General features: G+C 41.4%; 1 protein-coding gene across 6 annotated transcripts in view; it reads left to right on the forward strand.

Moving 5' to 3' along the window:
• Positions 1-27,240, forward strand: part of RAPGEF5 (Rap guanine nucleotide exchange factor 5) — a 216,142-nt gene that overhangs the window by 146,768 nt on the left and 42,134 nt on the right. For all 6 annotated transcript variants that reach the window (XM_043541063.1, XM_037890563.2, XM_043541062.1 and 3 more), the window contains exon 12: positions 23,536-23,614. In XM_043541063.1, the coding sequence (XP_043396998.1) occupies positions 23,536-23,614 (79 nt within the window). The remainder of the gene's footprint in view (positions 1-23,535; positions 23,615-27,240) is intronic.

Here is a 27,240-nt window from a genome sequence, read left to right on the forward strand (position 1 = left end):
TGCTTTCAGGGGCTCCCTCTGCCATGGCTTCTCCCAGAATCCTGGTGGTGAGAAGAGGGGCAGGCTACATCGCAGAGAGAAAAAGCTGCACAATTTAATAAAGTCTCAGGCTGTAATGACTCTGTTTTCCACCGTGGGAATATGAAGAAACCCAGCCAGTTTAAACATCACATGCCTTCTCCAGCTCTACGCTGCTGGAATCCTTTGGAGCCCTGCAGAGAGGTTTCCACAGGTTTGGGGGGAAGTATGTACAGAGATGGAGGGAGGTCCTGGGTCCCTTTATTTAAAAATCTCTTGCTGAGAGGATTGGAGATATGTGCAGAGAAGTAATTATATCTTTATCCTCTATTTTTCCTCCTTGCTGACAAGACATTTAGAAAGATTCAGTGTGGGATCTTCTAATCACTGAATCGAATTACAAAGCGGAATAAATCACTAATAACGTTTTTAAAGTGTCTGAAAAACAATAACATGTTAACTGTTATGCAGGAAGCTGTCACCTTGGATCTCATAATCCAGAGAAAGATGGAGAGAATTGAGTTCCCACTAAAAGGCACTGACTGTCTTCTGTGATGTGGATCAGTGTAAAGGGCCTTAAAGCAATGGATGGAACAAATCCCCACAAAGTACCCAACTTCTTTTTTTGAGCCCCCTACTTTGGATCCGCCACCTGCCCGGGATTTGAGGGTCAAGAGCAGTCCGGGCCCATGTCCCTTCCCTGCACAACCCCACTCCCTCTGCTGCCCCCCCCCCCCCCAGGGCAGGAGGGTCCATGGCTCAGAACAGTTGCCTGCAGCTCTTATTTGGACCCAGATCCAGCTAGGAGGTCCCAGCCCGGCCATGGTAAGAGCCACATGGGCTGTGCCATGGACCTTAGGAATATACCGTCTTGCACTGCTCAAGAAGTGCAAGTTTATTAATTGGTTCACCACTTCATCAATGGAAAGTGGATGTACACCAGACTTTGTAAACCTGAGCAGATTTACCACACTTTAGGCAAACTCACTGGTAAATATAAACAGTAAAACAAGTTTATTGATTACAAAAGATAGATTTTAAGGTGATAGGCAAAAAGTCAGAATGGTTACCAAAATAAAATAAAATATATAATCACACAGTCTAAACTCTCAACCCTATTAGACTGGGCAACATCTAGATTAAGCAATTTTTCTCACCCCATTGCAGTTCATAGTACACAGGTTTCCCCCTTGAAACCTGGGCCAGTCTCCTCTGTTGGAGTCTTAAGTCTTCTGAGCATCCTTGTTGCTTGCAGAATAGGTGAGGGGAGGAGCAAAGGCCAAGCATGGGGCCCCTGTGTTCTGTTTTATACCCTTAGTCCATGTGTGTGGAGAATGTAAGTCCAGGCAGGTCTGGTGGGCATTGCTGAGTCACAAGGTGAAGCAATATCCCAGTTTATCTCCTGTGAGTGAGTCATTGAATTGTAACTCCTCTGCTAGACAATGGCTGGTGATATCTGTTCATCACCCACCCGGGCACTGGTTATCTCTTCCCTTGTTGTTATCTCTGGAGAGCTAGTATCTGGGCACTTCCCAAACCCACAGCATATTTTAGTGAAAACCATACAACACAATTCTTATTATTTAATATGTATCAATTATATACCTACTGTGACAAAGTTCCTCCTCTACCTTGGTGGGTCTTGCACTTATTGGCAGATTTGCTCGCCTTGGAACTTCACGGCAGCCCTCAGTTTGGCCATTTTCATGAACCCACAGTCCAGGTCAACTCCTCCTGGGTCTGACCAGGAGTTGGGAGGTTTGGGGGGAACACGAGCCCGCCCTCTACTCCGGGTTCCAGCCCAGAGCCCTGTGGAATGCAGCTGTCTAGAATGACTCCTGGAACAGCTGTGCGACAGCTACAACTCCCTGGGCTACTTCTTCATGGCCTCCTCCCAACACCTTCTTTATTCTCAGCATGGGACCTTCCTCCTGGTGTCTGATAATGCTTATACTCCTCAGTCCTCCAACAGTCTGTGTTCTCACTCTCAGCTCCTAGCGCCTCTTGCTCCCAGCTCCTTACACGCGCACCACAAACTGAAATGAGCTCCTTTTTTAAACCCAAGTGCCCTGATTAGCCTGCCTTAATTGATTCTAGCAGCTTCTTGATTAATGCACCTACACCGAATCAGCCTGTCTGTCTTAATTGTCTCCAGAAGGTTCCTGATTGTTCTGGAACCTTCCCTGTTATCTTACCCAAGGCAAAGGGACCTACGTAACCTGGGGCTAATATATCTGCCTTCTATTACTCTCCTGTAGCCATCTGGCCCGACCCTGTCACACTATTTAGATGGAAAATGAGTTTCAGCAGATCATAACCTTTCCATGATACCTCACATGGCATGCTTTATATGCAATATCACAATTATATGTAAATGAGGAACATGGGGGTTTTAGGATGCTTCCCCAAGGTATAGAATGTCACAGGGTGTCCTTATGAAAACTTTATAGTTATTTAAATAATAGCTGAGTATTTTGATGCCAGCTTCCCAAACTATGCTATAGCAGGCTTTTCCTGGGAACATAGGCCCCCAATCCAACAAAGATTTACATACATGCTTAACTTTACACACTGTGACAGTGCATAAAGTTAAGCACGTGCATAATTTTTTGTAGGATTGAGGTCATAGTAGCACATGGGTCTATCATAGTAGAAAGGCTACTTCAAATAAAACTTTTAATAAATTAAAATGCCCAGGGTGAAATGACAGAAGCAACAAGGCAAATTTAATGTTGTATTTGGTGAGGAGGGTCCTACCCTCATAAACCTTTACCAGTTCAAATGACTAATATTGGATTTTTGCAGTCCTTGGATGACAGAGTTATTAATAAGGGAGTAAGTGTGTGTGTGTGTGAGAGCTGTGCTTACTAGGCAACAAAGGCTGCTATGGCCAGGCATCTCAGAAGCCAGGTGAGGAGGAAACCAGGACAATCAAGGAGTGGAATGGTATTCAGGCATTGGCTGTGGCACCTGGAAGTGCTGTCATTGATGAGGGCCAGACAGATGATGGCTGCTTTTCTTCGAATGATTGGAGACAGAGTGGTGGCAAGGATATAGTGAAGTTCAGGTACAAGGCAAGAGTGAGAAGCTGGAACCCTGCCCTGCACTCACTTTTATGACTTTCATAGAGACAGGCTGGTGAGTAAGGAGGCTGGTTTACCCTTGCTACAAGGTGATCAACAAGTGGGGGCAAGCCATCCGTCCATGTTGTTATTGCCATTGCCTTATCTCTTCTGCACCACAAGACGGACTGCAGTGGGAAGATAAGAGGGAGCCATATCTTTCTTTTGTCTTCTTTCCTGTTGCCCCAGGCCTGGTTATAGTGGGTGGCGAGAAGCAGGGGAGGCGTTGCTCTCCCAAACTGCAGGCCTTGGGCAAGCACAGAATTCCCCCCACACACATGCACAGTCCCATTGTCCTGACTGGAGCTGCCTGTCCCAAATATAGAAGTCAAATTACATATCTGGCCCCAGGCAAACTTGGCTTGGTTTGCTTTTTATAACCAATCAGTGAAAGGTGGAGATACACATTGTTTTCTTGCAGTCTTTTGGAAGTCTCCTATTCTGATTAAGTACCCTCTGTGTTTTGTAACTATGGTAGTACATTTACTTAGTGCATGCTTTAAAATATCTCAGTTTCATGGCAATTAAAGTTTGCAAATAGATTGAGAACTTCAGTGTTAAAGTTGCTATAGTCAACATTAGTTAATAGAAAATGGTACTGGCAGCATCTCGGCATGAATACTATAGACTTTTTTCCCATTAATGCTTCAAAACCTATATGAAGTAGTAGATTTGTCCAATAACTTCAAAAAACACCATTATATTTGCATATTAATCACTAGGGTCACATCCTACTTGCAGAAAAGAAGTCTAGCTGGAAAAATTAGTGCTTCATGAAAGTCAGACAAATTTGACATTTTTGCCATCTGCCTGTGGTTTCAGTGCTTTCTCTTGCTCCAACAAAATAAGAAACTGCTCCAACAGATGTGATAGCTGCAACTGGAATGCAACTTTAAAATGATCTTTGACTTTACCAGACAAAATAAATTTGATTAATTCTTTATACTTTAAAGTAATGCCAGAAATAATTTGAAGATGACCGTATAAATTATTCCCTGTTCTGATTTTGGGGTCATTAAAAAAAATATTCTGGTGGTACATGTTAAACATCATGCCCTGATATTTTTTCTTTTAACTAATATCAGAAATAAATGACTTGCTCATTATTTTTTATACATTGAATTCTCAATGATTCAGTGGTTAGATGACATAACTACTGTAATTAATGTAATACATTTTCAGTAGATTATGCATTGATCTTTTTCCACTGACCTTTCTTTCTCAAGATAATTTTCATTTTTGCTTCATATTGTGTCTATACTGGCATAAAGCATTTTTAGACTGTTTGATTTTAGATTTGGGCACAATCCTGCAAGGTACTGAGTGCCTTCAACGCCTGCTGAACTCGATGGGAGTTAAGAATACTCAGCACTTTGTAGGATATGCTCAGCATCCCACCATATCAAACCCTAACAACCAACATTCTTCATTCACCACTAACATTAAGAGACAAATGTAGATATGTAGTAAATTACTGTGGAATTACAAATTATTCAGAAGCTTCTACTGTGCAAAAGAATTGTTCTCAAATTGTTTTTCTATTTCTGTAGATCAGGCAATTTACTGATTTCTAGCTCCAACTTGCTGGACATGCATTTGCACTGCTGAAAGGTTTCAGAGCATTGCATGATATTTTCTAAACCAAAACTCTGTTTGACGGATTCTGCCTTAAGGTGTGATTATAATTTTTCTCATTTTCTGGAAGAGAGAGAGGTGACAAAAATCTGTCAAGCTTGAAAGTGCTGCAAGTCTGAAAAGCTGTGCTTCTGATGCAGCCCTCATCTAATTTACTTTCAACCCAATAAGTGAATATTTAAAACAGCAAAAATGATTATTCCCTCTAGAACAGTAAGTAATCAGCATCCTTTCTACTGAAACACAAAGATCTGTTTGCCCAGCTGTAAATATACCACAGGTAGCTGCAAAAGACCAGCAAGCTTAAAATGTTCCTGAACAGTAATAATATTTCTAACCTATCGTATGAGAATTCTTTCATAATCCAAACCTGAATTCCAGCGCAGGAAGAACTCCCATTGACTTCAGTAGAATTTTTGTCCGTGTAAGCAGGGGCGGCAGGTTTGTATAATTTTTGGTGGTGCCCAGAGTGGGGCCAAGCTGTACACCTGCCTAAGGCTCTGGGAGGAATTTTGGGTGTGCGAGGGGTGCAGGCTCTGGGATGGAGTTTGGGTGTTGGATGCAGGCTCTGGGCTGGGGCAGAGGGTTTGAGTGCCGGGGGGTGGGGTTTGCAGGCTCTGGGAGGAAGTTTGTGTGTGGGAGGGGTGCGGGGGCTGGGCTGGGGATTGGGGTGCAAGAGGGGGTTTGGTGTGCTGGGTGCGGGCTCTGCTGGGACAGAGGGTGGGGTGCAGGAGGGGGTGCGGGGCATGGGACTGGGCCGGGGATGAGGACTTCAGGTTGCAGCAGGCAGGCTGTTCTGGGGCTGGGGCAAGGAGCTAGTGAGGATGACTCCTCCCAGCCCTCTCCCCGCCGGCAGCAGTGAGCTCTGGGGACAGAAGGAGGGCCCCTCCCTGGCACGACACTCACCCAAGCCCCACCCCCCAGGCTGCTGTTCAGGAGGTCCAGCCAGGATAAGGTCTCCTCCCCACCCCCACCCTCGGAGTCCACTTGGAGTCACTTGCTGCGGTGGGGGGTGTGGCCTGCCACACACCTCCTCCCTCTGCAGGCGCAGCAGGTGCCTCAGCCTTCCCCCGGCGTCGCTCCCTTGTAGCCAGCAGCTGCCGGTGAGGGAGCACAGCATGGAACTGCGGGGGGCAGTCGCTGGCTGCCCAGGGCAGGCAGGGACGCTCGGGGGAGAGGGCGTGCGGGTGCGGCAGGCAGGGCTAGGGGAGAGACCTGGCTGTGAACGTTGGTGGAGGAGGGTCCCCTGGGCTCTGAATTTGCTGGAGCCTGGGTACCACGGGCCCATACAATTCGCTGCCCCTGTGTGTAAGGGCCGCAGACTGAGTGTCACTAAATGTGATATAAAAGTTGCTAATTCTACAAGATAAGGGTGATATATAGGGACAAATCATGACATTCTTACTCAACCCTTTTTCATTCAGAACTCTAGCTAGTGCTGATTGGAATAGCAAGTGCATGAAGACATCAGGATTTGACACTTACTCATCACTTTTAAGTGTCTTAGTCATGAAGAATAAATGTCATGTTAAGTTCCATATGGACCTACAACTGAATGGCTCTTTTCCCGTGGAATTTTACAATTTTCATAATTCAGTTAACTAAGTTTCCCTAAAGATTTTACTCATCATGAAATTTATGAGGGGAATACTTCTCCAAAGAGTTTTTGCACATTTTATATAACGTGTTTATGCAAACAATAATCAGGAAAAAAAATAAGAGTGAAAGCACAGGTATGAGTTATTGCAGCACAATGGCATTATGTGGAGTTACTGTGAGTTTGCACTGGAGTAAACGAGAAGAGAATTTGGACCTTGGAATTAACATAAAACAATTTCCAAAATGAATATTAGCAGCTAGTATTTTTCTCCAGTCAAAAAAAAAGAAAAAAAAGAAAAATAAAAAGTGTTATTCCAGATTAACATGGCAATTGCAAGAACAGAATTTGGCCACATACATTGAAAATGTGACTAGTGCAAAAACAAGCAAGCACCTATTTCCCTTGTGCCATGTAATTCCTGAACAACTAAAGGCGCTTACATGACTCAGTTCACATGCCACTGCAATTTTTTTTGCCAAAATATAACATTTTTATACACGAGGGGCCAAATTGATGCTCATTCTATACATAGACCCATATCAACTTGGAAAAGGGATCTGGGCATCATTGTTGACAGTTCATGTTCAGTGTGCAGATACTGGCAAAAAAGCAAACAAGATGTTAGGATGCATGAGGGATGGGATGAAAAATAACACAGAAAATATTATAATGCCATTATATAAAATCAATGCTATGCTCTCACCTAGAATTCTGTGTGCAGTATTGGTTACCCATCTCCAAAAAGATATTGCAGAACCCAAAGAGATTTAAAGAAGAGCAGTGAGAATGATCAAGGGCCTGGAAAAACACTTACATGAAAAGAGACTGAAAATATTGAGATTCCTTACCTTGGAAAGCAGACAAATAAGAGGGGACATGATAAAAGTATTTACAATAATGAAAAGGAGTACTTGTGGCACCTTAGAGACTAACCAATTTATTTGAGCATAAGCTTTCGTGAGCTACAGTTCACTTCATCTTTATGCATCCAATGAAGTGAGCTGTAGCTCACGAAAGCTTATGCTCAAATAAATTGGTTAGTCTCTAAGGTGCCACAAGTCCTCCTTTTCTTTTTGCGAATACAGACTAACGCGGCTGCTACTCTGAAACTTTACAATAATGAATGGCCTAGAGACGGGAGATTGGGAGCCTCTTCTCTCCCAGTCTCATAACACAAGAACAAAGGACATTTAATAAATTGAAAGGTAGCAAATTCAAAACTGATACAAGGAAATAGTTTTCCACTCAAAATGGAGACCGTGGAACTCATTGCCGTATGTTGTCCTGGAGGTCAAGAATTATTTAAGATTCAAAAAGGGACAGGAGGTTTGTGTGGATAACAAGAATATCCAGATTTGTCATAGGTAATGCAAAAAAAGTTTTACAAGGGGTGGGAACCTCATGCATCAGGGTTTAAACCAATCTCTAGCTATTAGGGATTAGGACGAGGCCCATAATTATACTATCAGTCTATCGCCAAGTTTCTTGTACTTTTTTTTCACTGAAGCATCTGGGGCTGGCTACGGTCAGAGACAGGATACTGGACTAGATGGACCATGGGTCTGATCCAGTATCTAGAATCTTTGAGCAATACTCTTCCATCATCACTCCAGCAGCAGCACATATTTTTCTTCATCAGGGACAGGGCAAGGAGGTAGAATGGTATTGGCTGCCTCTTACTCTGCAGTGAAGAAGAACCAAGATGTATGTAAGAGCCTTGGAACATTGGTCCTATTTACGTAGTTGAATGGGGGCTTGGCAAACCTAAACATTTTTTTAAACATGTAAGGGGAAGACTACAAGTCTTGACAGAGACTGATCATTTTATATGGTATTTAAAAATAAACAAATAGCCTTCACCACTGCATAGGGCCCAGGGACTGTTTGGCTTCTTATTACAAATTGGGAGAATGGATGCAGTTTATCATGTTGATGCTTTGGATACTACTGCTTTTAGGAAGCTGCCTTCATACTTTCTGCTGCTGGAGTCACAGCACAGTATAGCACTGTAGCACAAGAGTCACGCTCTAGAATTGCAAGTGTGAAGATTAGGAATATATAGATCTGACTCTAAATTTTGGATCTGTTTTTAGGTGGAGGGAGAAACTGATAAATTAGTAACATTTAGTAATTACCTAGGCTTGGGAAAATAAGATTTTTATCTCCTCACTCTCTCAAGAGCCAGTTGTGTAACTAAAGGAGCTGAATCTGTATGGTTTATTCAATATAAGTACCATTTATTCACTAATGAGTACTACTACTCATGTGAGCAAGTCCTCAGTGTGAGTAAGAGTTGCAGAGTTGGGACGATAATGTTGTCTAAGGACATTTTTAACCTGTGAAGGAGAAAAGTTTTAGTTTTGTGTGTGAATTCATGTAGCTTGCTCATTTGGGCAATCTCTTCCCTTTTTTTGCATTCTCTGCACAGTTTTGGATTCTTGCACTTTTCCCAACAGCCCAGTCAGAGGAAGCTGAATATCTATTCTGTATAAATTAGAAAAATCTTAAATTACAATACTTTATCTAAATTTTCTGATAATCTGTCTTAGTGTAGAGTACAAGTCTAAATTAAGCCCTAAATCTTTTGTAATTCTTGCATAAATATTCACAATGGAATTCTACGGTGTATGAAGGAATTGACTTGAGTTCAGAATAGTGCTGAGTTTTCAAAGAAAACTGATAAGATGAGCTGCTATTCTTCACAGTAAAACACTGTAACATAGGCAATCTTCAGAAAAAGATGTACAGAATTTTGTTTATGTATTGGTGGACATTATTTTTTAGCATTAAAACTATTTTGCTACAGTAAAATTAAAGAGATGCATAACAATGAAAAAACAACCAAGATTTTTTAAATTGTGAATGAATAGAAAGACACAAACAATAGGGAAGCTAAGAAAAAGAAAATAGGAGTGCTATAGATGAAGCTGTGAAAAGTTGCTGTGTCAAGTCAGATACTGTTATGAAAAAAAGCAAATGGCCCATCATGCTCACTGTTATAGACTAAGAAAGGATGAGCCATTTAGCATATCCTTGATACACATCTTCACAGCCACTTTCTCCAGTTTATAATTGTAATTTAAAATGTTGATTTAAAAATATTGACAGTCCTTCCAACAACCCATTATGGATATGATAGTAACAATAAGAAAAAACAATGAGGAGTCCTTGTGGCACCTTAGAGAGTAACAAATGTATTTGGGCGTAAGCTTTTGTGGGATATAACCCACTTCATCAGATACATGGAGTGGAAAATACAGTAAGCAGGTATAAATATACAGCACATGAAAAGATGGGAGTTGCCTTACCAAGTGGGAGGTCAGTGCTAACAAGGCCAATTCAATCAAAGTGGATGTGGCCCATTCCTAGCAGTTGACAAGAAGGTGTGAGTATCACTCCATGCATCTGATGAAGTGGGTTATATCACACGAAAGCTTATGCCCAAATAAATGTGTTAGTCTCTAAGGTGCCACAAGGACTCCTTGTTTTTTTTACTGATACAGACTAACATGGCTACCCCTCTGAAACCTGTCACCATTAATAAGAAAGTTAATTCATTTCCCTAGCCACAATCACTAGGAGGCATCAGTAACCATCATACTTTGGCAGGTTTGGATTGATTTAGGGAAGAGATTGTCCCAAGTTGAATAATTATCAAGAGTGAAATCCATTACATTTTCTGCTATAAATTTACTAACTTCACTACCATGTTGTCAAAGCTTATATGAGTACTTTGAGCCAGATTGTGTCCTTGTTCCTCTCTGCAGAACTAGTTGAAGCTGTAGAAGCCAAAGGGAGGTGGCTTTAGGCATTCTGATTGTACAGAACAAACATAGGCAGAATGTCTCTGTGATGGGTTGCTCCCTTTCAAGATGCCACTTGATGTGCTGAGATACCACTGAACCCTCCTGTTCTGCCAGCATTGGCCCCCTTTAACCTGTCTTGCTGTGCCAGGCTCTTAAGCCTCCTCTAGCACAGACCGAGGCAGGACCACACCCCGCTGCAGAAAGGCACAGACACTGAAATCAGCTCTGGAAAGACTCAGCTCAAGGGACTTGCCCCAGCACTCAGGTGTCCACCTCGGAGTGCAGACCCAAAGGTATATTGTCTTGCGCTGTAGAGAAAATTACAGAAACTGGGTTTAATAATAAACAAAACAAATGTTATTAACTATAAAAGGCATATTTTAAGTGGTTAAAGGGGTAGCAAACAGAACAAAGCAGATTACTGAGCAAATAAAACAAAACACACAAACTAATTTTTGATTCACTAAAGAAACAGGTTCCAATATGTAATTTCTCACCCTAAATGTTGAATTAGGCAGGATGCAGAGTTTCTGTAGCTCCGAGTACTAGTTATTTCTTCTTGCAGACTGGACACCTGTCTCAGTGTGGACTTACCCCTGCCTTTCCTTCCAGTTTATTCTCTTTTGTCACTTCAGGTTCTTTCAGCAGTCTTCTTCTTGGGTAGGCCATGAAGGAGAGTCTGGAATGCCTTCTTTCCCAGCATTAAATAGAATTTACATAAAGCAGGAAGCCTTTTCTTTCCCAAACTTGACCTCCCCCTCCTGTTAGTGGAAAATTACTTGAAATCCAAGATAATGTTTAGTAATAGTGTCACAGCTAGTCTCAGGACAGCTCTCAGGAAGGAGAGAGATTAGTATCTTCAGAGTCTTCTTGTTTCTTCCTAATGGACCATCAGCCCTGTCTGGATTTTTCATTGTTGTAGCTGAAGGACTAGTTGTGGGAGACACCCAAAGTAGCACATTTGAAATATAGATACATGGTTAATATTCCTAACTTCAGATACAGAAATGAAACAAGCATACAAATTGGATAATCACATTTAGTAAATCATCACCGTTCCAATGGTATCTTACATGAGCCACCTTGCAAAACATATATTTGTTATGTGATATCCATATCATAAGCATATTTTCATAAAGAATATGGAGTGTAATGTCACAGTCTCAAAGCAAATGAGAGAGCATGCAGTATGACACTCCTTACGCTTGGTTGTGAAAGGAGCAGCATGTACTCCCTAGTGTCTATCATCAGCTGTTTGGGAAGAGGGAGAGGAAAGAAAAAAGAGCCCTGGCAACATCAATATTGTTGGCCACATCCCTTTGTGACCATGCTGGTCATATTAGCCAGCTTCAACTCAAGAAAGCTAGGTCTGCATTGTTTGGATGCATATGCCAGTTGGAGAAGGAGGTTCCTTTCACCCTCTTTCAGTTGCTAAGTGCCACCTACATAGGAACAGCCAGTACTTAATTTTTACTTTTACATAATACACAATATGGTGTTTTTTTTAAGAGTTGGACAAAATTTCTCAAATTAAAGTCCCGTATTCCAAAGAGGCATTGTCTGTTTGGTATCAGCACAATAAAAAAAGCAATAACAGTGACTCCTGTGTATTCAAAGCTACCCTGCTGAGGGACTAGTAGCAAAAAATGCTTGTTTTCTTCTTTCCAATAACTTTGTAATAGTGAGATGGTCTTCTTACTACTGTTTAACAACAAGACAGGACTTTATAATGTTGAGTATTGTTTGTAGCTGGTGTTGGCTCAGTATTAGAAGCTGCTGCTTTTAGAAGAGACATTCCTAAAAGCTGAATTGAAAAAAATATGTTTGTGTTTAATTAATTATCTGACCTGTATCCGCAATAATTAAAGCTTCCTTTTGTTTATTCCTGCGTGGCACTGACACTATTCTCAACTATCCAATTTAATATCATTGTGAAGAGCAGAAGCAGAGCAAGTAAGAAGTAGAGCAAGGCAAATTATTCTCTGCAAAAAATGATTATCAGAATACCAGGGCAAAATGTAATGGATTTTCAAGTTATCTCTTGTTGCATTTAAGACCATCATATTTGGTTAGAAAGGGGATCGTCTGAATAATGTTATCAGTAACTGTGAAGTGTTGCTTAACTTGATAAAGTTGTAGCCTTTTTAAATTCTGCTGTGCTGCCTTCTTTACATATTTATAGCTATATTTTATTTCAGCTACTTAGTAGAGTGCTTTGATTTTGGTCTATAAAAATTACACTGTAACATAAACCTTTGGGGGGTATTTCCTTGCATATTTCCCTCACTTTCTCCTCCTGTATAGCTGTAACTGTGTTGTGGGTTATTTTTCAGTCAGTATCTTCAAATCAATTCAGATTATTAAAAAGAAACTGGTACTTAACAGGGGCATCTTTGCTTTGGTTTAAGTCTTTTCTCATATTTATTAAACCAATACCTGTGATCCATTGATGCTTTGGGCTGCTTCAGTAGCATGGGGAGACATCAGAGTTCAAGAACAGCAATGCATCTCAAGTCTTGGAGACAGTAATAAGAATAATTTCTGGCTCAAGTCACTAATCGTGTGATCTTGAAGTTTTCAGGCTTCATCACTATTCATTCATTTATGTTTAATGCCTTAGTAATTGATACCACATCTAGTAAAGGGATTGGGGAACATAAAAATGAGCTGTTGAAAAATGAACTGCAGTATACAGACCCCCTGTATGGGTCATATCCTACCATCTTATCCTTCAAACTTGTGGAAGTGAAAAACATGTCCCATATTCCTCGAGTTAAAACTTGGGGAGTTATCTCTTCAAGTGGGAAGAGTGTGGGGGCTAGCCAGGGAATTCTGTGGATTCTCTAAGAAGTCCACGGGGGATGATCTGCAGCCTATACTTGTGTAGGGTCATCCACTCCATGTAGGACTCTGGGCTCCTCTTCTCCACTAAGGGAGCCATGTTCCCATTGGCTCTAACCCTATGCCTACAAACTACAAGCTTGCAACTCCTCTTGCAAAGGAGATATTGCTAGGTTCACTGACCGTAACCTGGCACAAATTTCCACTAGAAAATTCCTGTTCCACAAAGAAAAGCATCCCACTTCCAGCTGCTGCTTTTTGGCTCTCCTCAGTTCCTCTGGAGTTCCAATGCTGTCTCTCTTATGCGGAGAGACTTTGGTGGTGCAAGTTGCCAAGCGAAGCATACCAGAGAGGGGTGGCTTCCCTTCTTGCACAGAGTTGGTGTCTATTCTGTCCCATTTTGCTCCTCTCTGAATCATGTAACCAAGGCATCATATGGGACTCTGCCTCAAACAGAAGTTGGTTTAAACAGATTGATGATTAGTTCCAAAAAACGTTTGGTTGTATATTCTTCTTATGCCTCAAACACCATATTGAGAGCTTTAGTTGTCATGCACATTTACTGTGGTGTATTTATTGCTTATGGCAGCTCCCAAGGAGCAGCAAGAGCAGTAACCCATTGAACTTAGGCCAACTCTATACTAAAAACTTGGGTCAATCGTGCTGTGTTGCTCAGGGGTGTGAAAAATCCATAACTCTGAGTGATGTAGGTAAGCTGACCTAACCCCCAATGTAGACAGTGCTGGATCCATTCACCTAGCTACCACATCTTAGGGAGGTGGATTAACTATAGTGAGAGGAGAACCCCTCCTGTTGCTGTAGTGAGTGTCTACACTGCTGCAGCAGAACTGCTGCAGCATTTCTAGTGAAGACATAGCCTTATGCTTTCTCTGTCATGCATCTTAATGAAGCTTTAAAAAGCCGGAAATTGTCTTTAGAATTAAATATTTCAGTAGCTGCAAGCTAGTCACAAACTTTGTAATAATTGCCTAACCAAATAAAGGAAAACTGGGAGGAACAAAGAAAAATTAGAATGACTGTTAAAAGGAAATGATTAAATAAAAAATTCACGAAGAAGAGAATTCAAAAGAAATGGCATCAGACCTCTGTTCAAAGACTACTTTCAATGAAAGCTGTATATATATAAAAAGTTTCCTTTTAAAGTAGTCCCTCTTTGTACAAAAGTCTGTTGTGCCATTTCAAATATATATAGCATGTATTTTATTTTCACTGTTTGCTGCAAATCTTAGAAAAGATCCAAAGAAAAATCTACCCAAGATCCATAAACCTGGGAATGCTGGATGCCCCATCATCTCAGGCATTGACAGCAGGATTGTCGGGCTGTGTGGACTCTCTCCTCAGGCCCTAAGCTACCAGCACTCCCAGCTATCTTCAGTACACCACTGACTTCCTGAGGAAACTACAATCCATTGGTGATATTCCAGAAAACACCATTGTAGCCACTATGGATGTAGAAGCTCTATACAACAACATTCCACACAAAGATGGACTACAAGCCGTCAGGAACAGTATCCTCGACAATGTCACGGCAAATTTGGTGGCCGAGCTTTGTGACTTTGTCCTCACCCACAACTATTTCAGATTTGGGGACGATTTATACCTTCAAGTCAACGGCACTGCTATGGGTACCCACATGGCCCCACAGTATGCCAAAATTTTTATGGCTGACTTAGAACAACGCTTCCTGCGCTCTGTCTCTTAGCGCCCCTACTTTACTTGCACTACATTGATAACATCTTCATCATCTGGACCCATGGGAAGGACGCCCTTGAGGAATTCCACCAGGATTTCAACAATTTCCCTCACCATCAACCTCAGCCTGGACCAGTCCACACAAGAGATCCACTTCCTGGACACTACAGTGCAAATAAGTGATGGTCACACATAAACACCACCCTATACCAGAAACCTAGTGACCGCTATACTTACCTACATGACTCCAGCTTTCATCCAGACCACATCACACGATCCATTGTCTACAGCCAAGCTCTAAGATACAACCACATTTGCTCCAGTACCTCAGACAGAGACAAACACCTACAGGATCTCTATCAAGCAATCTTAAAACTACAGTACCCACCAGATGAAGTGAAGAAATAGAGTGACAGAGCCAGAAGAGTACCCAGAAGTCACCTACTACAGGACAGTTCCAACAAAGAAAGTAACAGAATGCCACTAGTCATCACCTACAGCCCCCAACTAAAACTTCTCCAGTGCATCATCAAGGATCTACAACCTATCCTGAAGGACCATCCCTCACTCTCACAGGCCTTGGGAGACAGGCCAGTCCTCGCTTATAGACAGCCGCCCAACCTGAAGCAAATACTCACCAGCAACTACACACCACACAACAGAAACACTAACCCAGGAACCAATCCCTGCAACAAACCCTGTTGCCAACTCTGTCCTCATATCTATTCAAGGGACACCATCATAGAACCTAACCACATCAGCCACACCATCAGGGGCTTGTTCACCTGCATATCTACCAATGTGATATATGCCATCATGCAATGCCCCCCTGCCATGTACATTGGCCAAACCGGACAGTCTCTATGCAAAAGAATAAATGGACACAAATCAGACATCAAGAATTGTAACATTCAGAAACCAGTAGGAGAGCACTTCAGTCTCCCTGGACGCTCAATAACAGACTTAAAACTGGCCATTCTTCAACAAAAAAAATTCAAAAACAGACTTCAATGAGAAACTGCAGAATTGGCCACATCCACCGTAACTGAATTGGACTCGTTAGCACTGACTCCCCACTTGGTAAAACAACTGCTATCTTTTCATGTGCTGTATATTTACACCTGCTTACTGTATTTTTCACTCCATACATCTGATGAAGTGGGTTATAACCCACAAAAGCTTATACCCAAATAAATTTGTTCGTCTCTAAGGTGTCACAAGGACTCCCCATTAATCTTAGAAAACATTTTTTTGTGAGAGCCGGGGAAGGTAGCAGCTCCTATATGATCAGGATACAAAATGTTGGAAGTATTATAAATTTATGCAGAAACTGGTACATAGAAGAGTGAAAGTTAAAAGCTGTAGTGTATATTTCAAAGCCAAGTATCTCTGCCTTTTGGAGGTGTGTGGAATATACCGTAAAGGAAGCAGAGCTTTGATTGGCACTGCCTTTTTTATAATCAACTGTGATTCAACTAGAAAACGCTGAAAAGATTTCTGTTCATATTTGATCAAACTGAATTGCACACTTGGAACCCTTACTCCTTCAAAACTGTACTCATGTAAATTGTCCTTAGTAGAGCTGAACAAATACTTTGCAATAAATAATTTATGTGACAGACTTAGCCTCTTTTTCTGCTTGGAGATTATCTGCCAACAGATCACTGTTTGCTAGAATGTACTTGTTGTTTAAAAGTATTCAAAGAGGCGTTTTAAAAATATGGTTTTCTCTATGGACTGATTGTGAACAGATCACTGTGAATATTTTATATTTGCTATCTGAGCTGTCTTGGGCCTTATTTAGACTGAGAAAATGCATCATGTTAGAAACTACGTTAACTAACATGATCTTAAATATTAATTTGTCATTAGAGTGGACAAGGGCAGTCATGTTTTAAAATTTTTTAGCTGATTGTGGTTAACCCTAGATGGGACTCTAGGACTAACCCTGACCAGCTATCATATTTTTATACATTATTTGTTGTTTACACAGGATGCTCATATTTTCCTAGTGTAGTCATGGCTTTGTCTAGTTTTGATTGGTCAGGTAAGGCGTATAACATAGCTCAGACTTCTGTTTCCATGAATACTCACGCATGCAGTAACATCCTTTTCACCAGCATTCATGCCAATAAACTCAACCAAACAAATATTCACAGAAAGCGAACCTCAAGGGATGTGAGCCTGGTCCAAGCAAATTATTTCCAAATCCAAAAGGTTATTTGAAAACATTTTTTTCAGTGTTCACCAAGCTGTGGTCCTTACTCAGATGTTAGAGTTCCAAAGGTTAAAGTAATTTAACTTCAAGTTCCACTAAAGCCTGTTATTACACATATTACACTGCTGTGCATTTATTTCTTGGGTCCCTGGGTATAGTGTTTGTGTACTGTGTAAAACCCTTGTAGAACTATTTTAAATTAGAGCACATCTGAAGAGAAAATATGTAGTTATAGTTAATGATGATACATTGGGGAATTTAAGTGATGCAAAGAGTTTTAAATATTATCATTACTGTACAGTACTTAGATTAAATTACTATTATAGGATGTTGTCTGTCAAAAGCACTTTTCCTTTGCTTACTTGTTAAAGTCGTTTAACAGATGAGTGAATCTATTATTGGACCACATGTAGCATATAGACTTTTTGTTAAAAATATTCCTTTAGGGGGTTCAATACCTAAACAGGTTGAGACACAGTTTAGAGAGGCTTAGCCTATAGGTGCATTACAATAATACTTTATGAACTTTTCTTGTTGTCACACACACACAAGCTATATATATATGTTTTGCTTAGTGATATATCTTCTTTTTGGGGAGGAATTAAAGGATAGGAACTACCCACATAAATCTCTTCTGCACATGAAGAGAAAAGTGGATGCTGTAAACTAGGCGCAGATCCTTAACTCGTATGAATTGCCCTGGTTCTGTTGAGGTCGATGGAAATGGATCAGTTTACACCAGCTGAGGATCTTGCGTATCATAATATTGTATTGGATCTCCAAGCAGCCATTTAAGGATGTTATGGAATTGAGGTGGCAAGCATGTCTGTCCCAAGTATGTTTATTTTCTTTTGTGTAGATTAGATGTGAATCAGAAGCTTTAAAATGTATGGAGAGATTATAAATAGTTTTAAGCTATTCTAGGAAGGGTCAAGGCTAGCAAACTCAAATCTTCCCCTCAATAACTCTTCCATTTAAAAAAATATTTCTACCGAAAAATATACAGTGTGTTTCTTTTATAAAGTTAAAATACAGACTTGATGATCCTGGAGAATCTAACAGACAATGAGATGGCCAGAACAATATCTCATATCAATGGTTTTAGTGCTAATTAGTACAATAAAGGTTACAGCATTTTCTTACAATTACATTAGCCCAGTAAAAGCTTCTAGATACAAATTTCATTTTAAACACTTTCAGTTAGGTAGTACTTAATTCTATTTTGCCTCAAAGCTTCGTGGTTGTCAACATGTTCTTTACATATTGTATTTTGTTTGAATTGATATGTTGCCTGTAGGTAGAACTGTTCATAAAGTCATTATGGAAATAACCTGTAGCAAATGCATTTTTTTAAATTTTTCATAAAGATCATTGCACAATTGTACCATTTATTAAAGAACTAGGATACGGAATTAGATGTAGTTCTTGATACCACAAAGAGCAGTTTCCAAAGAACTGTTTTTGAAAACCACCTTTCACATTAATAGTTGCATTATATCTTCCAAAAGAGATGGATCAGAATGAATGATGTCCTTTTTATCTAGAGTACAGCTCTGTACAATGACTTTGTATTAAAGATAAGTGTTTCTTACACAAAAATAATATTTTCTACAAAGTTTAACAAATGATAGAGATTGTAGTTGTAAGAATGCTTGATAGAGATCTTGTAGGTGTTTGTCTCTGAGGGGTTGGCGCAAATGTGGTTGTATCGTAGAGCTTGGCTGTAGACAATGGATCGTGTGGTGTGGTCTGGATGAAAGCTGGAGGCATGTAGGTAGGAATAGTGGTCAGTAGGTTTCCTTACAACTACAATACCCACCTGCTGAAGTGAAGAAACAGATTGACAGAGTACCCAGAAGTCATCTACTACAGGACAGGCCCAACAAAGAAAATAACAGAACTCCACTAGTCATCACCTTCAGCCCCAAACTAAAACCTCTCCAATGCATCATCAAGGATCTACAATCTATCCTGAAGGACGACCCATCACTCTCACAGATCTTGGGAGACAGGCCAGTCCTTGCTTACAGACAGCCCCCGAACCTGAAGCAAATACTCACCAGCAACCACGGAAGCAAATAGTCAGTGGGGGGGAGGGATAGCTCAGTGGTTTAGGCATTGGCCTGCTAAACCCAGGATTGTGAGTTCAATCCTTGAGGGGGCCATTTAGGGGTCTGGGGCAAAAATTGGGGATTGGTCCTGCTTTGAGCAGGGGGTTGGACTAGATGACCTCCTGAGGTCCCTTCCAACCCTGATATTCTATGATTCTATGAACCACACACCAGAACCACTAACGCATGAACCTATCCTTGCAACAAAGCCCGCTGCCAACTGTGTCCACATATCTATTCAGGGGACACCATCATAGGGCCTAATCACATCAGCCATGCTATCAGAGGCTCGTTCACCTGCAAATCTACCAATGTGATATATGCCATCATGTGCCAGCAATGCCCCTCTGCCATGTACGTTGGTCAGACTGGACAGTCTCTACGTAAAAGAATAAATAGACACAAATCAGACATCAAGAATTATAACATTCAAAAACCAGTCGGAGAACACTTCAATCTCTTTGGTCACTCAATTACAGACCTAAAAGTTGCAATTCTTCAACAAAAAAACTTCAAAAACAGACTCCAACGAGAGACTGCTGAATTGGAATTAATTTGCAAACTGGATACAATTAACTTAGGCTTGAATAAAGACTGGGAGTGGATGGGTCATTACACAAAGTAAAACTATTTCCCCATGTTTATTCCCTCCCCCCCCCCCCGCTCACCCCCCACTGTTCCTCAGACGTTTTTGTCAACTGCTGGAAATGGTCAACCTTGAGTATCACTACAAAAGGCTTTTTCCCCCCCACTCTCCTGATGGTAATAGCTCACCTTAAGTGATCACTCTCGTTACAGTTTTCAGAGTAGCAGCCGTGTTAGTCTGTATTCACAAAAAGAAAAGTAGTACTTGTGGCACCTTAGAGACTAACAAATTTATTTGAGCATAAGCTTTCATGAGCTACAGCTCACTTCATCGGATCCGATGAAGTGAGCTGTAGCTCACGAAAGCTTATGCTCAAATAAATTTGTTAGTCTCTAAGGTGCCACAAGTACTCCTTTTCTTTTCTCGTTACAGTGTGTATGGTAACACCCATTGTTTCATGTTCTCTATGTATATAAATCTCCCCACTGTATTTTTCCACTGAATGCATCCGATGAAGTGAGCTGTAGCTCACGAAAGCTTATGCTCAAATAAATTTGTTAGTTTCTAAGGTGCCACAAGTACTCCTTTTCTTTTTGCGAATACAGACTAACACGGCTGCTACTCTGAAACCTATAGTAAGAATGTCTGCCGTTTAAAGTATGCTATAATAGTTTTAATGTCAGAGGACGTATTCCCAGGACAGCACAGGGAGCTTCTTGAATTTGATCTTAATTCAGTGTTTGGTTATGAAAGAGGGGATAATTTTATGTTAAATATTGTGCTCTGTTACATCATGCTAATAATATACTTAGACACGTGCTGCTACTTGCTGTGAAATATGATGTTGATCAATACAGAGGGGTACTACAGCACTGTCTAGAGAGGATTTAACATATGGGCCATATCTGTCTGTCTGTGTTCTGAGCCATGTCATGTAAAATGATCTGGATAAATTGGAGAAATGGTCTGAAGCAAATAGGATGAAATTCAATAAGGACAAATGCAAAGTACTCCACTTAAGAAGGAACAGTCAGTTGCACATATATAAAATGGGAAATGACTGCCAAGAAATGAATACTGCAGAAAGGGATCTGGGGGTCATAGTGGATCACAAGCTAAATATGAGTCAACAGCGTAACACTTCCCAGAAAAAAAAAAAAAGGAAACCTAATTCTGGGATGTATTAGCAGGAGTGTTGTAAGCAAGACACAAGAAGTAATTCTTCTGATTTCATCTGTATTGATTAGGCCTCAACTGGAGTATCTGGGTGCCACATTTCCGGAAAGATGTGGACAAATTGGAGAAAGTCCAGAGAAGAGAAACAAAAATGATTAATGGTCTAGAAAACATGACCTATGAGGGAAGATTGAAAAAATTGGGTTTGTTTAGTGTGGAAAGAGCAGACTGAGAGGGGACATAACAGTTTTCAATTACATAAAAGATTGTTACAAGGAGGAGGGAGAAAAATTGTCCTCTGTAACCTCTGAGGACAGGACAAGAAGCAATGGGCTTAAATTGCACCAAGGGAGATTTAGGTTGGACATTAGAAAGAAATTTCTAACAGTCAGGGTGATTAAGCACTGGAATAAATTGCCTAAGGAGGTTGTGGAATCTTCATCACTGGAGATTTTAAAGAGCAGATTAGACAAACACCTGTCAAGGATGGTCTAGATAATACTTATTCCTGCCATGAATGCAGGGGACTGGACTAGAAGACCTCTTGAGGTACCTTCCAGTCCTATGATTCTGATTCTATGTACTCAAAAAACAACAACAAAACAACAACCAAAAAACCATGAAGGACTTGGAAATAGTGGAATTACCGGTACATTAAGCATAACTGGGCATCATTTCCACCCCACCCCACCCACTCAAAAGCTTACACCCTGTGTATGGCCCTCAGGTTTAGGAGCTTTCATAAGGCATGGCTGGAGAATAGCCATTCTGCTTGGTCTAATCCCACCTCGAAAGAGCAGAGAAGTAGTTGTACAAGATAATGCTGATTCTCTCATCATTATCTTACATGGAAATCCCCTTCATGATGTTTGGTTTTAAATGAGGTGTAAGTGAACAGACATGCTGTCATGGGGAATCAAGTATGTCTCAGGAGGGTAGTCCTTATTTAGACTCCTCCACCTTACGTCCCGGCAGCTGTGTGGACATGCCTCAGAACTCTTAGGAGCATTGTGCCCTCCTCCTGTACTTCTGAGGACACATCCACTCCAAGAAGGTATCCTACTAGTTGTGATAATGATTCAGAAACTCTGAGTTTAAAAACCCATGGGACCCAAATATCCTGTCAGTTGCACACATGCACATCGATTTCAGTGGGAACTGGCCATGCACAAGTGATGGGAGAATCAGGACCAGGGAGTTTCTTGGCTCTGCCTTGTCTTTTTTAGTGTGTAGGGAATTATTTGGCCTTCAGTCCTGATATCAGGAAATCTCCCATTTAAGTCAATGTGCATGAAGGAGTTGCCGAAATACTGCATGCTGTACATATGACAGGAGTGTTCTGTTCAACTTATATCCACTTGCATATTCTCATGTGGTAAAATAATTGATGCTAGACTGTTTGTTTTATTTTTAGAAGTGATGCAGTACATTTACTAAAACGTAGAGAGGAAATTCTTAATATCTAAAATCTTATAAAAGAAAAAGACATTCATTTTCACATTAAGCTATGAAGAGCAATAGTCTCTCTTGTCCATTTTTAGACAAGTAACGATTGCTTTATTCGTTTGCACAGCAAATATGTTCCTATAGGATGTATTAAATTTCTGGATAACTTACGGGAATAGGAAGTGAACTAGTTTGATTTTGTTGCATGCCCGAAAGTTTTAGAAAAATCCTGAGGCTCATATGATAAGTGAGGGGGAGGGAGGAGGAATAGAATTTCATGTTGTTATATTGAGTTGTGAACTAGTACAGTTTACTACCCAAATACTTGATGCAAAACAAATACAGTGGATAGAGCTATTATTTAAACAAATGACTTAGCTTGCTTTGTTAAAATACCACCAAAGCCAAAAGGAGGAATGTAAGAGACAGAGAGAGCTTTGGTTACATTATTAAATAAAGATTAAGAAAAAATTCCAAAAGCTTAACACTGCAAACAGAAGATTAAAATGATACTCAAACCTGGTGTGCTACCAGTTGCTTTTTGGATCCCTGTCAATGTATGTACAAATTCAATTCTTCTACTCTTTCAAATTCCCCAAAACAGTTTAGTCAAGCCTGTGGTAAGGTTGCTTTGCTGAGACTACCTACAAGGGTGCCAATTGGGATGGTTACTTTTTTGTGTGACGTAAGCACCTTTTTACTAACCATGGGATAGAGACTAGCTGGTAATTTCACATATGCTCCTGCTTTAGAAGGATGAGTCATTCACTAAATACCTACAGTACCAGCAGTCTAGAAAAGAAGAGATTTTTAATGGGCTTTTGTAGCCTCTATCTGTCCATCTTCTTGCCATAAACTTTAATAAACTCTTTTGGAAATGACCTAACTTACTAAATTGATGAAATACCATTTTAAAGCTCACAATGTGAAAAAAGATGCATAAAGGAAGCATTACAATTTTTATTTAAAAACCTACAATGTATAGCGTTATCCAAAGGGCCTGATTCAGTCTTTTCTGATTTACAAGTAATGTAAACATTTAGGGTACCACTGTGACACAAAAATCTCATGTTCTCAGAGACAGCATATTGTGAACTGTTCCAAATGTACAATAACTAAATAAATAATAAATTTCTTGGGCTTGAATCCTCTGAATATTTTAACAAGTCATATTCCTGACATGCACACTAGCAGCAATAGGTGGCTGCCTCCTCACCTCTGTAACTTACTGTACTTTGGGATTCTTTTGTTTTTTCTCTGCAGAGACCCTCCTTGATGATTTCCTTCTCACGTACACAGTCTTCATGACAACTGATGACTTATGCCAGGCATTGCTGAGGCAATATCCTTCATTAACTGAAAGAGTTATGTATATATAGTCCTCATCTTCTTTCCTACAGGAGTCACAACCCCTCCCAGGACTCCAGAGAATGCAATGTGGGTATACTTGTACACCATGTCAAGGGAACATTGCATCCTGCTCCCCTTCATGGCACTGAAACTGCCCCAGCTGATTGATTTGCCAGGAGAGAGCTCTGAGCCTCATCTCGTACCTATCTTCATTTGGGAGATTTATACACCCTTTGGTGTGACTGTATAAAAGACCTTAGCCCGTGTGGAGGAGGCTTCTTTTATCCACCCCTGTGCCCTCACCCCTGATGTGTATTTGCTCAAGGGCAAGTGTCAATCTGGTCCTAATTTGCTATGCAGTATTGTGTTAAGTAGGTTTGCCTCAATATTAATCCATGTATAAGAGAGGTTAAAAATGAAACTGGCATAGGGACTTTATAAGTTGTGGTTGTGGAATATGCTATAAATTCAAAGAGTTGCTTAATAGATAATATATCTAGTTTTTATTGATCCACAAGTAGTGACCACATTTCATTTTCTTCCCTAAAAATTAGTAGCAAGCCACCACAAAGAACAGAAGGAAGGAAACCCCACCTTAAAAATGTATGTCTCAGCCAGTTAGACTGGATGAAAAATGAAATATTGTAACTAAGCCAGAGGTGCGCAAACTATGGCCCACAGGTCACATCTGGCTCGCAGGATCATCCTGCCTGGCCCCTGAGCTCCCGGCCAGGGAGGCTAGCCCCCGGCCCCTCCCCTGCTGTCCTCATTCCCCCACGGCCACGCTGCCATGCGGGTAGTGCTGTTTGTGCCCGCCCACCTCCAAGGCTTTCCAATAAGCCTGTCCTGCTGCTTTGGTAGGGGGGAGAGGGGATTGGATAAGGGGCAGGAGGTCCTAGGGGGCAGTCAGGAGACAGGGAACAGGGTTGGATAGGGGGTGGGGTCCCGGGAGGAGGGGAGGCGGGGGGGTTGGATAGGGGATGGGGTCCTGGAGGGGCGGCTGGGGCAGGGTGCCCCGGGAGGGGGCAGTCAGGGTGCAAGGAGTAGGGGGGGGGGTTGCATGGGTCGGGGATTCTGAAGGGGGGGAAGTCAGGGGGCGGGAAGTGGGAGGGGGCGGATGGGGGTGGGGCCAGGCTGTTGGCAGAGGCACAGCCTTCCCTACCGTTTCACAACCCCAATGTGGCCCTCGGGCCAAAAAGTTTGCCCACCACTGAACTAAGCCATATAATCAAACACAAAGAAAGTGTAGACAAAGTTCTAAAACAGTGTTATCTCCAGAACTCCTTTGGAATATCTGCATGAAATGGATCTTAATAGTTCATTGACTATCATTTTCTTGGAACCGAGGAAACGATGCAATAAATGACATTTCATATTTCCCATTATATCACATAATGAAATGTGCCACAAGAGGCTAACATTTTTTTAAAGTTTTATCTTATTAAGAATAGCCATCTGGATGTTTGGGAGGAAATATTGTGCTTTTCACACACACACGATAAACTATAAACTATACAGTATGTATGCATGTATAGGGGTTGCACATATGAATGTTGAAAAAAGTGGGCTACTGCCTAATTATATATAATGACCCACACAAAGAGAGGCCTGAGCTGTGGAGTTTATTCTGGGATTTGGATACAAAACTGAAATCTCTGAAAGTTCAGTATGTTTAGATTGGCATTCTGTTCATTACCCAGAGAGAGAAACTCAAACTAGAAACTTCAAATCCAGATTTGGATCTGAACTTCCCCAAAATTCAAGCAGTTGCAGACCAGGTGCTTTGTTTCATCTGTTTCTGTGTGTGTGTGTGTGTGTCTCTCTCTCTCTCTCTCTCACACACACAAGCCTACATTAAGAGAGCATTATAGTTGCATGCCTAAGCACCCAAAAATCAGAAATTCCAGTACTATGGTTGAATGTGCAATATTATTTCTGTCCCGTGTACCATGATACAGTCTTTAATTATGCGATCACATATATACACTTGTTACTCCTGGGGGAATTTTGCGCCACTGCACATGTGCAGAATTCATGTTACCTACAGATTTCTTCGCTTTCCCATAGAAATATGACTTTCTGACAGGGCAGCAAAGGGAAGCTGCAAGAGAAATCATGCACCGCTCCCTAGCAGAGCAGGTACATCATTTCAGGCACCCGGAGCAGCTGGTAGAGAGGTAAATCACTGCGGGGCTGGGGACACCCCAGCCAGTGGCTCCTACCGTGAGCCAGGATCAGCTGCTAGTCACAGCTGGGCTGGAGGCAGGAAAGGACGGGACTTCGTCTTCCCCTGCAAGGAGTGGCTGTGGCTGTGTCAGACCCACCCCCAGAAACCTCCCCCAGCTGCAGGAAGCTCAGCATCCTCCCCTGCTTTCTGCCCCCATCGCTCTCAACCATGGGGAGAGGGGTCACTGTATAGGAAGGTGCTCCCCACATCCACCAAGCCCCCCTCCCCCAGCACCCAGACCTCCACACTCAGCCCCTCTGCTGAACCCCAACCACCTTCACCTGGAAGCTCTGAGTCCCATTGCCCCTGTACCTGGAACCCCCCCAACAGGCCTCTATCCAGATCCCCGACACACTTAGACCCCCCACTGAGCTGCCTGTACCCAGACTGTCCCACACGGAGTCCTCTCACCCCACACCTGGATTCCCTCCACACTGAGCCCCTCCACACTTGGATCCTGTCTGATTGAGCCTGCCCCACACTTGGTACACCTGGCGCAGATGGGCAGGGCCCCAGGGTGTTTCTGGGGCAGGCCCAGCCCTTGTGCTGTGTCAGGGTCGGGTGCAGCCTCACTGCTGAGTCCGTGTCTTGGGAGTGCAGGGTGGGGAGGCTTCAGGGTGATCTCCCACCTTCAGCAAGCTAGTGGCCTGTGCTCCCCACTGCCAGGCTGGAGCCTCTGCATTTATTTATTGACAAATAAAACTTGCAGAATTTTAAAATATTGTGTGCAGAATTTTTAATTTTTTGGCGCAGAATGCCCTCAGGAGTAACTTATATGCAAAACATAATATATTCCATTGTAGTATGTGACCACATAACTGAAGACTGTATTGTAATGCAAAAGTTCATTAAGACAGAGATAAGATTGAGTTCAACCTCAACATGTTCATTTCCTTATTCTTTTTGTTGCTTATCTGTGTACAATTATCAAATTAATATAGTTTTTCTTGTCTCATGTAAACACACACATGCATGTATATAATATACCTGTGTACATTTATACAGACACATTAGTTTAGCTTCCTCATCTTCTCATGTTCCTGATTTGAATTAAACAGTACAATTAATAGTTTTTGTAGAGGTATACTTCATTATGAATTGATTAAATCCTACTTTCTTCCATCTGCAAATAGCCATATGTCTTGTATACATGACAACAATAGTGAACATCTGGAGGAGTTAAATGTAAAGGGTAGTTAATGTTCCTACATCTACAAAAAATCAATTATAAATTTAAAATATAGTGTTTGAAACATGAATGAAACCAAAGTTGCCTACCCCTCCTCCCCCCAACCCCCAGAAGCCATGGGACAGTTCAACCCAGTGCTTTAAAAAAAAAATCTATTCATTGGTTTATACTGACATTTACAAAATACCATTACAAAATTAGA

This window comes from Chelonia mydas, chromosome 2 (assembly GCF_015237465.2).
Source record: "Chelonia mydas isolate rCheMyd1 chromosome 2, rCheMyd1.pri.v2, whole genome shotgun sequence".
NCBI classification, from domain to species: Eukaryota; Metazoa; Chordata; order Testudines; family Cheloniidae; genus Chelonia; species Chelonia mydas.